Source organism: Myotis lucifugus, unplaced genomic scaffold, assembly GCF_000147115.1.
Source record: "Myotis lucifugus unplaced genomic scaffold, Myoluc2.0 scaffold_154, whole genome shotgun sequence".
Taxonomy (NCBI): domain Eukaryota; kingdom Metazoa; phylum Chordata; class Mammalia; order Chiroptera; family Vespertilionidae; genus Myotis; species Myotis lucifugus.
Window position 1 is genome coordinate 3,095,074 of NW_005871202.1, and position 14,411 is coordinate 3,109,484.

The 14,411-nt window shown below is 52.7% G+C and overlaps 1 protein-coding gene across 1 annotated transcript; it reads right to left on the reverse strand.

The window, feature by feature from the left end:
- Nucleotides 1–2,313: 2,313 nt before the first annotated feature.
- On the reverse strand, nucleotides 2,314–10,048 carry DCTD (dCMP deaminase; the record flags this gene model as incomplete). The annotated part of the gene is made up of 4 exons (XM_014461434.2): nucleotides 2,314–3,787; nucleotides 5,831–5,927; nucleotides 7,344–7,460; nucleotides 9,888–10,048. Coding segments are annotated over 4 exons (454 nt in total), but the record flags the coding sequence as incomplete, so codon positions are not given.
- Nucleotides 10,049–14,411: the final 4,363 nt, after the last annotated feature.

Below are 14,411 nucleotides of genomic sequence, written 5' to 3' on the forward strand. Positions count from 1 at the left end.
CTGTCTCAGAGACAAATGTGTCCATGAACCCGAGGCTCACAGGAAAACTTCTTTCTCTTACAGTCTATTTGACATTTTTTTGTTTTTAGCCATTCACGAGGAAATCAGAAAAATAATTCAGGGAGTTGGCTGCTGATCAGCTACTTGACTGAATCAAAGGGCAATCAGGTTCATAACCTTTAAGTGGGAATGTGAAGCGGATGCATTGAGCACCTCTGTGTAAGATACCGGGCAAGCAGTGGTGGGAGGGGGGCAGGTGGGTATAGAGAGACTCCAGGCACACACATGCTCGGCTCACCGTCTCGTTAGAGCAGGGAGAGATCCCTGAGAGAAGGTCAATGGAACGCCTCGGTAATAGTCGGAGACGCAGAAGCGATGGCATCACACATGCATGATTTATGGCCACGAAGACTGTTGCTGACGGGCACTGCAGGAGGATGTCAGAGAGAAGATCACCTTGAACGGAGGACGACTGGGGGAGACTAGAGAAAGCAGGGTCCCCGCTCAATCTTGAAAGAGGCATTGAAACCTGCAGGTGGGCAAAGGAAGCACTTGAACAGCCTCTTAGAAGGGCTGGTTTTGTTTCCTGTTGTGTTTTTTAAGGTGAGGAACCCCCTGGGACATTGGGTGATGGTGTAGGCAGGGAGGCAGGGCCAGGGGGATGATGGTAGAGGAACACTGGACGTTCAAAAGAAACCGGCAGACAAAAGGTGGAGATAACGCAAGAGCCCATCAACAGGTGAACAGATTAACCAAAGGTGGGCTACAGTGGGTTACTACTCAGCCTTCAAAAAGGGGGAGGTTCTGACAACATGGATAAGTTCTCCTTACGGCTAGACCTTTACGACACGATGCTAGGTGAAATGAGCCCGTCACAGAGAAAGTTCTGTAGGGTTCCACTTCCGTGAGGTACCTAGCGCCGCCAAATTCACACAGAGAGATGCAGAATAGGGGTGGCCGGGGGCTGGGGGAGAGACGAGTGGGGAGTTAGGGTTCAAGGGCACAGGGCTTCAGTTTTGTAAATGAAAAGAGCTCTGGAAGTGGGTAGTGGTGATGACTGAACGACAATGTGCATGTACTTAATACCACACTTAGAAATGGTTAAAGATGTGATGTGATGTGTATTTTACCACATAATCTATATATATAAAAGCCCAGCAACCTGAATGGCGGAATGACCATAACAACCAGTTGCTATGACAAGCACTGCGGTGGCCAACCAGCCCAATCCGGGCCCCCATCGGCCCCCCCCTACCTCCCACAGCCCCTCCCCCCAACCAGCCCAGCTCCCAATGGATGCCCATCCCAATTGGGGGCGGGACCAACCAGCAAAGGGGAGGGGCTGCAGGTGGTTGGCCAGCTCCACCCCAATTGGGGTGGGAGGGGCCGATCGAGGGTGGGGCCCGCCGGTCAACCTCCCTCAGGTCCTCCCCTGGCCAGCCTTGCCCAATCGCCCCTCATCAGGGCGGGCCGCCAGACCCCATCCATGCATGAATTCGTGCACCGGGCCTCTAGTAAACATATATATTTAAAAACAGAGAGAGAGAATAGCAGGAGAAAAGCAAAGACCCAGACTGGGGTTCAAGAGGGAGCTCAGAGCTCCAGAGGAGAGGTGGCAGTTGGGCGCCAAAAATAAGGGTGACCCTTTGTCGGGACCCAGGCCTGTGACTCCCACGGCTCCACCAGTAATTCCACGACTGAGCGGTAAGCAGGTGTACGCAACCCCGCCTCCCATTCTTTTAACTCAATGGAGACTTTTTAAATCTTTTTTTAAAAACCTCTGACCTTGGAAATGAGTAACAGCTGGGCACCGGCAGACACTCACTTCTGAGCCCTGCCCTCCCCGCCGGGCCACACTCGGATGTGGACACTAACGGTAGACAACTGGGTCCCAGAGGAAGTGAAGTGCGGGCCGTGTCTGCAGGGCCTGGCGGTGGAGGCCGCTGGCAAAGTCAAGAGATTGGCAGAGTGGGCTTTGTTGGTGGTTCCTGGACCCGATTCCCATGTTGAGGAGGGGGTGACTTTACCCCACACCCCCGAGCACTTCTCAGAACACCCACTGGGCTGCTGCAAGGCCGCTCAGTTCTGACTCATCACCTGAGCGAGCAGGGGCCCGGGAGGGGGAGTCAGAGAACCTTCCTCACAGCTTCCGTCTGGTCCCTGAAGCAGCACCGCAAGCTCTGCCAGCCAGCCCCGAGGCAGCACGCGGGGTCCTGTCTCCGAGCATTAAAACATATGTAATGTGCTTCGCAGACAATGCAGAGACGACGGGAACGGAGAACCAAGCGCATAATTACAAGATAAAAACGAACGTCCTTCGCTGGGGTAGGTTTTAATAAGATTCTAATAACGTTGGTAAGGAGCCAAATTACAAAATGCCCCGGAATACAGAGTACAAAACCTCAGAGACAAAATAAAAACTCATAAAAATATAAGAGCCCTTTAAAATCAGTCATAATCTTTAGGATAAAGAAACCACTTTCTCAACAAAGGGACTGAGCACATTTAATAAAAACTGAGTGGGATTAAAGACAGGTGTCCAGCCAGCCACACATCCCCCACCCCTCACAGCGACAGGAAGGTGCGATTAGTGTCCCAGGAGGAAGGTGCAGAGCCGGGAGCCGGGAGCGAGCAGAGGAGGCCCAGGCCCGTCACCAGATCTGGTGAAAACCGCCTGGAGGCACCTGGATCTCTGCACATCTCACTTACAGGTTAGGAATCCTTTACTCCCAGGCTGTGGTGTGGCCTTGAGAGTGGCCTTAGGAGTGGCTTTGGGAGTGGCCTTGGGAGTGACCTTGGGAGTGACCTTGGGATTGGCCTTAGGAGTGACCTTGGGAGTGGCTTTGGGAGTGGCCCTGGGAGTGGCTTTGGGAGTGGCCCTGGGAGTGGCCCTGGGAGTGACCTTGGGAGTGGCCTTGGGAGTGGCCTTGGGAGTGGCCTTGGGAATGACCCATGATGGCTGCCCATCCACACAGTCCCCACCCCCACAGCAGGATGGGGTCTTGGGGGCAACAGGATGAGCTGTCTGCTTGGGAACAACTAAGTAATATGTGACCCACAAACCAAAAATGAGACATAAAAACACAGGAGTCCCCACCCGCAGGGGGACAGGAAGCCACTCCCCTGTGGGGAGCAGGACAGCAAAAGCAGAGAAAGTGTCCAGAACTCAGCTCCGCCACCACCGTGAGACCGGCGGGTGGGGGCGCCCCTCGACTCTAAAGCGCACAGCTTAAGGCCGCTGCCGTGTGGGCCCTCCATTCGTTTCCAAGGGCACTACACGTTCTGCTTCACTGGGGCCAGATGTTCCCATCAGCGCGCCGGCTCTTCCCGCGAGGGACACGATGGTTATTTGTCCACCGAGCACAGGCAGCCGCGTGCAGCAGCTGTGACGTGCGGTGGGTGACAGCGCGCGTGGGGACACTCCCCTGCACCCCGGCAAACCGGCACGCAAAGGGGAAGGCACCCCATGCCAGCCCCTCGAGACGGGCCGGGCACAGGCCCCTTTATCTTAACCCTAAATCAATAGCTTAGTCAGAAGCAGATTCCGTGCGACGGGAGAGAGCGTCGGGGAGATGAGGCTGTGCGTGGATTAGCTGTGCGTCTCGGTGTGCTGCCCGGTGGGAAGGCGCGTGTAACTTGCAGATGAAAGGCGCTCCGGTCCCTGGGGGAGGGAAATCCCCACCTCCCGGCGGTTTAATGGGACCTGACTCACTGAAGCTTCTGGCTGGGCCTGCTGTTGATGGAATCAAAGTCAATGACAATCTTGCTGCACTTGGGTGTGAATTTCCTAAATGGAAGAAACAAAATAGAATCTATTTAATAGATAATGAAAGAGATAAACCGAAGAACTTGTGTACATAAAGGCGTAGCCCTCAGACATGGGCAATAGGGTGGTGAAGACTGGGGGGAGTGGGGCGGGTAGGGGCTAGGAGAAGGGGTGTAAAGAGGGGGAAGAAAGATATCTGTAATACTATCAACAATAAAAAATATATTTTAAAAAAAACAAAAGAAATATATAATGGTATTATCCAGTGAGTAGTTAATCTGTTTAGTTTGGCTTAACCCACATTTTCTGTGGGGACTCACTTTATCCTATAGGAGCCAATTACAGGGCCTGTGCAGAGAGGAACATGGTCCATAAGACTCAGACCCAGCCCTAACCGGTTTGGCTCAGCAGATAGAGCATCGGCCTGTGGACTGAAGGGTCCCATGTTCGATTCCGGTCAAGGGCATGTACCTTGGTTGCAGGCACATCCCCAGTGGGGAGTGTGCAGGAGGCAGCTGATCGATGTTTCTCTCTCATCGATGTTTCTAACTCTCTATCCTTCTCCCTTCCTCTCTGTGGAAAAATCAATAAAATATATTTTAAAAAATAAAAAAAAGACTCAGACCCAGCAGATGCTGGGGGGCGTGGCTTGCAGGCTCCTTGGCTGGCTGAACACATGAATTATTGGGGGGCAAAGGACCCCTAACACGTTAGCTGTACAACATGACATCCCATCACTACCTTTCTCACCAGACTTATCTGATGTTCTAGGAAATTTCTACAGCCAACGTGAAATCACTCTAATGCAAAAGAGTCCATTTTCTTTTGCCTCTTATACATACAGCCAAAAAACCAGCTAGGTTTAGCGAGGAATCCGTTTTAAATGCGTGTTCTAAAAAATGCAGAAGTGAAATACTAGTACACCCACTATATATTTCTTTGCTCATTGATGTACCTTCTATAACAGTTAAAAAGAAAATATTTGGGGACTACACATATTCTTTTAAAAATCAATAAAGAGTCAATGTCTAATTATTAATATGTAAAAAAAATGTGGATTTAGTGTCTCATAGAGCGTAACAGATTCACGGCCCACAACCTGTATCCCCAGTGCCGAGCGCGAGGGGCCAGGCGTGTTCCTGATCCCAAGAACCCCACTGCTGACCGCAAGTACTGTGAAGAACCTGCTTCAGAAGCTCACAGCCTCCACGCAGGTGTCCACCATGAATCGAAGGTGCTGGAACTCACCTGCAGGTCAGACGCGATCATAAACGTCTAAGTGGCTGCCAATCTCAACCTCAAACGCCGCTGTCAAGAGGGATCCTGGTGCCTCACCTGGCAGCGTACTGTCACCCTAAATGTTCTATGACAGCCGGAGTTGTCACCCTTCCAAATGTACAAAGGCTTAATGTTCTATTGTAAAACTTGTGAATGTTTAACAATTTCTCCCTACGAGAGTCATCAGCCCAAGCCCTGGAAAGCTACCGACATTAAAGCGCCACCCGCCCGGCCGGGTGGCCCAGGGGCTGAGCGCTGACGGATGAGCCAGGAGGTCACGGTTCCATTCCCGGTCAGAACATGAGCCGGGTGAGGGCTCAATCCCCAGTGGGGGGCATGCAAGCAGGCAGTGGATCGATGATTCTCTCTCATCACTGAGGTTTCTATCTCTTTCTCCCTCTCTGAAATCAATAAGAATATTTTTTTTAAAAGCACAATTATTAGCCAGATCGTCTTCAACTACCTCTGTCACTGCTCTTAAAGATCTTCCCCTAAAACACAGAGGCTCAGCCCACGCCTTGGAAGAGGGGCCGGAGGTAAAAGGGAGTCGGGCATCACAGGCAGAAACGAAACACGGGTCCAGGCCACACCCCCCTCCATCAGGCCTCAGCCCCCCCTTTCTCCATCAGGCCTCAGGACACCCCATTTCTCCATCAGGCCTCAGGCCACCCCCCTTTCTCCATCAGGCCTCAGCCCCCCCTTTCTCCATCAGGCCTCAGCCCCCCCTTTCTCCATCAGGCCTCAGGCCACCCCATTTCTCCATCAGGCTTCCGGCCCTCCACTCACCTGAAGGCGACCCCAGCCATATCAAACATGAGCCTGGCGGCGGTGGACTCCTCGCTATCATGGTACTTATCAGACATGAATATAACTTCTTTGATACCTTAAAAGGCAACAAGGCAAGAAGCCCTGTTAGTACAAGCACAGTGACGCCACCACGTCGGACAGACGGACAGCAGCGCTGCCCTCCGGGTGCCCAGCAGTTCGCTCCGGGTGCCCAGCAGTTCATCTTTTATAAGAAATCATGCATCCATTTGATGGCGGTGTCTGCAATGAATCGCCTCTCCCGAGGGCGCGTCCACACCACGCCCAGTGGCTGCAACCAGGAGCTGAGCTCCAGTCCAGCAGCGGACAGGGACAGCAGCGGACAGGGACGGGCGGTGTTGAATCTGCCCTCCGGCCTTTATGGATTTTTTTTAACAAATGCAAAGTGAAAACAGTCAAGTGGTCAAGCCTCGATATGATTAACAAATTTCCTTTACTGCGGGCAATCAGACATTCTCTCTTCATGAGGCAATTACTGTCCAACTCCAGAGGTTCGTGGGGGCGGGGGGGGGGGGGGGGGAGCATGCTGGCAAAATCGGAGAAAGACCAGCGACTTCCCTGGACGGCTCTGCAGACCCACACGGAGCAGACCGGGTGCTTCCCCCGTCTCACCAGCAGCGCTGACCTGAGGCAGGACCCCGGACGGCACTCCCCACACCAGCTCCGCAGGGACAGCAGGGGGCTGGCCCCCCAGGGCATGCGCGGCTCTGCCCACGCCTGCACCGCCTCGGTGCCTGGGTCCCGAAGGACCTTCCAGCGCCCGCGGGGGAGCCGCGGAGACTCTGGTTCCAACACCGGCAGACCCCCTCTGCTCACAGACCCACGGGCCCGTGAGAAACAGGCCCTCTAAGCTGCACATCTGGCCACCGCGGCACGTCTCGAAATCTCACGCGGAGACTTTTATGGAGACAGAGTGCGGCCGAATCTCAGATGTGACAGTTTGAAAAAGGCGAAATGCTCAGAACACAGTGCTGTCGCTTCGCGGTAAGAAAAACTTAACATGGTTCCATCGGAGTCTTATGACATTAAAATGCAGAGATATGGTTAGGTCCTCAAATATCTACCCTACATTAGCTACAAATTAAAATTTCACATACAGCCTCCCAGCTGACCTTGTACCTGACAGAAACTCATTCCCCCCCTTGCCCGCACCCCCCCCCACCGTAATCTATGCACGACATGCCAGAGAACAGAAAACTGACAGTAACGATATGCAAGCCCGTGTTGCGTTTTGGCAGCTTGCGGTTTAAGAAGTTGCAGACGAAATTAGAAACATGTTAAGAATCGCAGAGGACGCAATTAGTCGCAGAATACCTGGCACCGTTCAGACACAAAACACGGGAGGCATCCGGCAAAGTCGATAGTGCAATTAATTTAGATCCAAACAACAGCAACGGAGGATCAAACCCATCTGTGAGGAGCGACGAGGGGCAGGCCGCGACGCCGGCGTGACAAATGGGCCGCCTGCGCCTACCTGCCTGGATGATGAGCTTCGCGCATTCGTTACACGGGAACAAGGCCACGTAGATGGTGCAGCCCTTCACGTCGGCCGAGTTCTTGTTCATGATGGCGTTCAGCTCGGCGTGGCACACTGCGGGCGGGAGCGAGAAGAGAAACACTTACACTGGGGCTCAGGAAGAATTCACCAATAGTGCTGAAGCATTCCGTCCCGCCCTCTGAAATCCATATATATGGAGGGTGTCCCAAAATTCACGCAAGATTTGAATTTTGCGTGAGCATTAACAACAACAACAACAACAAAAAATAAAAGCCTAATTTTACTTGGCTTATTGAATCAGATTCTAATATCTGTTGCCCTTTGATTTCAATCCCTTCAATTTGATAAGCATTCCCAAGTACCAATGATGGCCCAGGAGCAGGGACAATGAAGACCAATGAAGACCACAGCTTTGCGTATGTGCCAGCAAAGCCGTGGAGGCCATTTACTCGATGTGCTATTCCATACATAACCCTATACTGTATACTTTATGAATCAATAAAAAATTTATAATTTTTAATTATAAACCTGTGTTTTCTATCAAAATTACTTCTTGCATGAATTTTGGGACACCCTATATAAAAGGCTAATATGCAAAGTGTCCCCTCAGGAGTTCGACCAGGAGATGGGGAGTTCGCTCGCTCGCTATGATGTGCACTGACCACCAGGGGGCAGCATGAAACATGGTGGGCAACCAGCGGCAGGGCACTGAGGGAGCGAGGGAAGGAGGAGGCGGGGAGGCAGGGAACCTGATGGGCCCTAATCGATGGCCAGGCCTAGGAACCCCACCCGTGCACAAATTTCGTGCACCAGGCCTCTTCTCTAGTAACATATAATAGACTCGATTAAAAAAAAAACTAATTAGAAACCAAAAGTGCTGAGAATGCCAATGAGGGCCATGTGGCCGACGGGTTGGCGATTAGAGGCACCCCGGTCCACGCAGCAGCCCAGGGTCTGTGAGCACCTAGAGCTGCCAGGAGGGGCCGGGGTCAGGTACCTCCCCCCAGCCCCACCCCACGTGCAGCCACAAGGCCCTGGGGCGTGAACTACCCACATAAAATGGCTCATCTGTGTGCTGATATGCACACGCGGGGATGTGCTTTCGCCGTGGCCACCGAGAGGGCAGGAGCAACTAGAGCAAGAGAATCAGGAAGTGGAGCTGAGCATTTCTGACCGAGGGATCTGCGTGGCCTCATGGCTCCCGGCCCACACGCACACATCCTTGTGGGTGCCCAGTAGTTCGTCTTTTATAAGAAAGACATGCATCTACTTAATGGCAAGGAAAAGTCAAGTTTGGTTTTTTTTTATTGATTTCAGAGAGGAAGGGAGAGGAAGAGAGAGATAGAAACATCAATGATGAGAGAGAATCATTGACGGGCTGCCTCCCGCAAGCCCCACACTGGAGATCGAGCCCATAACCCGGGCATGTGCTCTGACCGGGAATTGTACCGTGACCTCCTGGTGCATAGGTCGACGCTCAAACACTGGGCCACGCCGGCCATGCGAAAGGTCAAGTTCTTGCTACACTTGCTCATTCCACCTAAGATCCCTACACAGGGATCCAAGGTCATTCCCAGACTTGCCGGAATTCCAGGATGAAGGGAGCCCCCTCCTCTCCCCTCCCGCACCTTCCCAGGGCCTTGGGCCGGGGTTCGCACCGACTAATCCACGGGTGTTCCTCTCAAGGCAGGAGTTGTGCTCACCACTCAGATCTAGTTTGGAATCTCCTACCTGCTCTGTGCGGTGGCTACATGCTATCTTTTTTTTCTATCCTCACCCGAGGATATTTTTTCCATTGATCTTTAGAGAGAGAGTAGAAGGGAGGGAGGAGGGAGAGAGAGAGAAACATTGATGTGAGAGACACACTGACTTGTTACCTCCCGAATGCACCCTGACTGAGGCCATAAATCGAACCTACAACCCAGGCACGTGCCCTTGACCGGAAATCGAACCCGAGACCCTTCAGTCTGAAGGCTGACCCTGTAATCACTGAGCCGAACCAGCCAGGGAACTGTATGCTATCTTAGTTGCTATTTCCTTTTCTGGGTGCATTATCTAAGGCTATATTATACCTCCCTGTGGCAGAGATTCACACATGTGTGCAGACTGGAATCCTCGGATGTTCCAAAGCACGGCTGTCCGGGTCCCACACCCGGAACCTGACAGGGCCTGGGTGTGGACGGGGCTTTGAAATCTCTAAGCGGTTCCCCCACGTTTCCAACGTGCAGATGTGTTTAGGAAACACGGCCTCCCAGAACCCCCTGGCATCCCCAAGGTCACTTAACAACACACGCTACACATCCAAGCGCTAAAATCAATGTTTGCTGAGCGAATTAATGACTATCTGGCCGTGGTCCAAATCACACAAATCTCCTGGAATTATAACCACGGGGCCTCCGAGGGTCTCCTCGCCCGCTCCCACCACCACCAGCCTACACACAACGCCTTCCTCTGGGCACATTTGGCCGTGACGTCCTCCCTCGGTCAGCGAGCCTTTGCTGAGGGCCTCCTCGGGCCCACCTTCCTCCCAGGCCTCCCGGTCTCGGGTGGGGTGGCCGCTGTGCGTGTCCGGCCGCGGCTCTGCGATGCTGTGGGCAGGAAGCTGACCAGGGCCCTCCCAGAAAACGCTGGGAGCGCTCCTTGTAGTCCACGAAGGCCATGATTTAGGAGGTCTCAGGCGCCTGTGGAAACCAACAGTCTCAGGCAGGCCTTGTAAGAAAATCTCCCGAAAAAGAAAAGCTGCACTTAATCAGATCGCAACCCACCAGAGAACCCCTGCAGGCCAGAGGGACCTGAGCCAGCTCCCTGAGCCCACAGTCCATACACCCCCAGGGCAGGGGAGGACAGGGAGGAGGAGGGACGGGCTCCAGGCTCAGGGCCCAGGAGGGCGCTGGCCTCACAGAAGTCCCCTTGCCCCCATGTCCTTCCCATGACCAAGTCCCCAAGCCCGGATTAACCCGGCTCCGTGTTAAAAACAACTAGATGTAATTATTTCTTCTATTTCCCCCTCGAGGGCAGGACCAGTCTTCTAGGTTCCGGAGTCTAACGCGGTGCCATGAACATCATGGGTGTTAAATATTTATTGAATGAATTAGGGGGAAATGCAGGTTCTAGTTATTGATGCCAACGCCAGGAAATACAGACAGTCCTCTTAAATTCAAATATCAAACATAGGCCTGCCCGCCCAATAAACACTTTTTGATGGTGTCGGTATTACTCTTCAGAACTGCGGAGTTTCTGAATCTGGGAGAAAACCCAGTGCACTGTCCTCTCTTGAATTTCTAAATTGTCACGTGGATGGCAACTGTCTTCCTCGAATTCATTTTGGGGCAAAATGTAACACTGTCTGCCTGGGTTAAGAAAATTAGCATATGAAACAGCCTTTTGTGGGCAACCGGCCAGCATCCCTGGGTAAAGGGTGGTTCAGAGAAATGACACCCAGGACCATGAACAGACTTCCTCTCTCTGACCCACAAAATCGCAAGATGAAACCGATAAAGTTTCCTGTTAAAAAGACATGAGGTCTGCTGGCGACGTGAGGGCTGAGTGCCAGGCACACGTGGGCTCTTTCAAAGGAACAGTTCACAACCCACGACCCCCCAAGTCAAGCTGGACAATGAAAAACAGCCCGGCTCCGTGGTTGAGCGTCGACCTAGGACCCAGGAGGTCATAGTTTGATTCCCGGTCAGGGCACATGCCCGGGTTGCGGGCTCCATCCCCAGTGTGGGGTGTGCAGGAGGCAGCCGATTCCTTCTTATCATTGATCTTTCTCTCTCTCCCTCCCTCTCTTTTCTTCTCGGAAATCAATAAAAATAAAAAAAGTAAAAAAATTAAACTCGTGGAGTGACCAGGCACACTCAATTTCTCGGGATCATCCGTACCTTTAGCCTCGGAAGTGACACCCACTCCCACCTTCCTGGAGCCCCCTGGGCCCACCGAGCCCTGTCTGAGAACCCTGTCTGATTCGCCCTGGCTCCCCAGCCTGCACCTATGGGGTTGAGGAGGGAAACCCCATCCCCGGGCTACACCTGACACCTCTCCTGGCCCCGCCCACAGGGAACTCCCCGCTGCTGTCTGTCCAGATCCTGGCACGGGTCTCGCAGGTCCACGACCCCACAGCCCCTGTGGCTCTGACCCTCGGCTTCCCCTCCCAACCCCCCTGCATTTCCCTTCAGAACGGACCCATCAGGTCCCCAGACTGTCCGCCCAGAGGAACCTGGAATGAGCTTTGGGACTCATGTGTTCACGTAGGTCAATCAGGGTGGAGTGTGGGGACTCACTTAGCCGGGCTGGCCATCACAGCTGATCAAGTAACAGGCAACTGCCATGTGGGCTCCAGGCCACAGAGAGCACTCGGCAGGGAGCAGGCCTGGCCTGGGAGGGCGTGCTTCGAGCCCTGCTGGCGGGCCTGGCCTGGCCTGGCCTTCTCCCCCACCCTCGCATCCTCCACCTGCAACTGAGGCAGCCCCGAGGTGCAAGGCCCCACTTTGCCACTTGAAGCGTGTGACCCCGACCGGGGCACGGATGCGCTCTCGGTTTGCAGGAACAGCGCCAGCTCTCAGAAAGCGCATTTCCACTAACTGAACCAAAGCAGTTTAAAAGATACTCAGTAATCCAATTTTTAGCGTTTCCCTAATGTGCCCGGTTTCCTCCCTCCATCTTCCAGAACAGCCAATCTTTTCCAAGACAGGCTCTGACCGCAAAACAGGAGTCTCCTCTCCCATGGCCAAGGGCAAGCCTCTTGACTCGGTAATGCATATAAAACCTCCACTTGTCTCTGAAACAATGCTTTTCAAACTGCAGGTCACGACACTGGTTTAGTGAGCTATAAACAGCATTTTCTTCTCTTTTTAATGAAAAGAGAAGGGCTGAGATTAGAACGCACCCACGTGGCAAGGTTAGGTACTGCTCCTAACACTTCCGTGTGTGTGTGTGTGTGTGTGTGTGTGTGTGTGTGTGTGTGTGTGTTGTTTTGTGTGGGGTTTTTTTGCAGGAAAACTATGTTTGTCACCATGTAAAAAGTTTCAGAAACACTGCTCTAAGGAAACCTGCTGACCTCTGGAATATGCTAGTAATGTTTACAACCAATTGTTCTCTTAAAATGGCCCTAATCTGTAGCGTCTGCCCATTTCTTGGTGTAAATGCTGCCACTCAGCCAATTTCAAGCCTCCAACACGGCAGGGAAGTGAGAAGAGATGGGCACATCAGCGGTGGTGAGCCGGTCCTGGCTCGCCACTGAACGGCCTGCTCTTGACCTAAACCCAAAGCCTCCTCGGGCTGCAATCTGACTCGCCTGCTCCCCGGCCCTTGGTTAGTTACTACCCGCCACCCCAAGTCCTCTCAGGAGGACCAGGGCCTTCGGGGTGCCCTACTTTCAATGGGTCCTTTTCTTTCTCTCAACTTTCTAGGCACGTCCCAAAGTCCAGTTCTGCTCTTCGAAGCATTCATTCTTAGATTCTCGGGTAGCAGATCTAGTTGCAAAGCCCCGAAATCTACACTCCTAACCCCAGTGTCCCCTCTTCTCCTCAGGCCTTTCCCCTGCGTGGCCCGAGTCTTCTCCGTCACGTCTCTCGCTACGATACACAGTCCACAGCTACCTGCGAGCAAGAAGGTCAAGAATAAATTCATCGTTTTCCGATGCTGGCATTCTGATCGCCTTGGGATACACGCGGCAAGAGCTACGAGGAGATGAGTGCAAGAACCACCCCAGGAGAAAGGTTCTCACCGGGATCGTGAGAACAGCAGGGTTTTATATCATCGGAATAAAGACTCAGTACCCCAACGAGACAGTGTCTAGGACGTAATTCACAAGATAGCTAAATTGTCCAAAAAAGAAAAAAAAAGGCAAATTTTCCAACTGTCTACCTAGAACTACTCACCGATGGCTAGGCAATAAGCAAAAGAACTCCCCGAGCACTACCAGTATATTTGCTAAGCAGCAAGGGCGCCACAAACCCTCCGATGGCTCTCAACATTGTTGGAAGGGGAAAGAGGCAAATGCTGAGGGTATCGGATCAGCACTCACAAAGCTCCCCACCGCCGGGGGAGGGCCTCTGCCTCGGGTAATTATAAGACAGTCCTCTGCTTTGGTCTTTTCCTTCCCCCTTTCCTATTACTAACTGTCAGAATTCAGCACTGCATTACCCTTGGACCATGGAGCAGAGACTGTATAATTAGAAAACTGTTATTTTTCAAACTCCCTCTCACCAGAGCTTGATTAATCCTTACTGTCCCGTGTAGGCGGTTCGCGGCAAGTTTGACAAATTAACAGGATACATTCCATCCTCGGTTCGATTTAGATTTAAGAGATTCGACATTTTATAAATTTGACTTTCATCTCATTTGATATAAGACTCATACGATATCTATTTTAGACGGCAGTAGTTTTAAGGTCACTTTAATAGGTTGAAACAAAGAAAACACCTGTCTGGCCGGTGTGGTTCAGTGGTTGAGCATTGACCCATGAACCAGGAGGTCAGGGTTTGATTCCCAGTCAGGGCACAGTCCCCAGTGAGGGGCGTGCAGGAGGCAGCCAATCAATGATTCTCTCTCATCACTGATGTTTCTATCTCTCCCTCTCCCTTCCTCACTCTCTGAAATCAGTAAAAACATCGTATTTAAAACACAGCACCTTCTCTAAAAATACCCAAAAACTTGGATAATGCTAAGCAAATGCTAACTGCTGCACAGATAGCTGAGCAGAAACAGCGTGGCTCTCCTCACGGACCTGCCGGTGCGCCCAGCACAGGTCGGGAACCCGGGGGCCTGAGGGAATTTGGAGTCGGGAAAACTAAGTTTCTACTCCAGGTAAAGAAACCCTCCAGACTGTTTAAAACTCCTCGTTGTCCGTGGAACTTTAAGAAAAGGCCTCCCCCGGGCCTGAAGGGCACTCTGCCAAGGCGGAGGGGAGGAGCGGGGGGTGGGGGGGAGGGGAGTGGCAGCTTTGGTAGGGTCAGGCGAGGGGGCCAGGCGAGGGGCCCCTGTTGCCACTGAGCCCGGACCTGCGCCACCTCTGCCAACTCGCTCCAGGCGGCACCGCTCAGC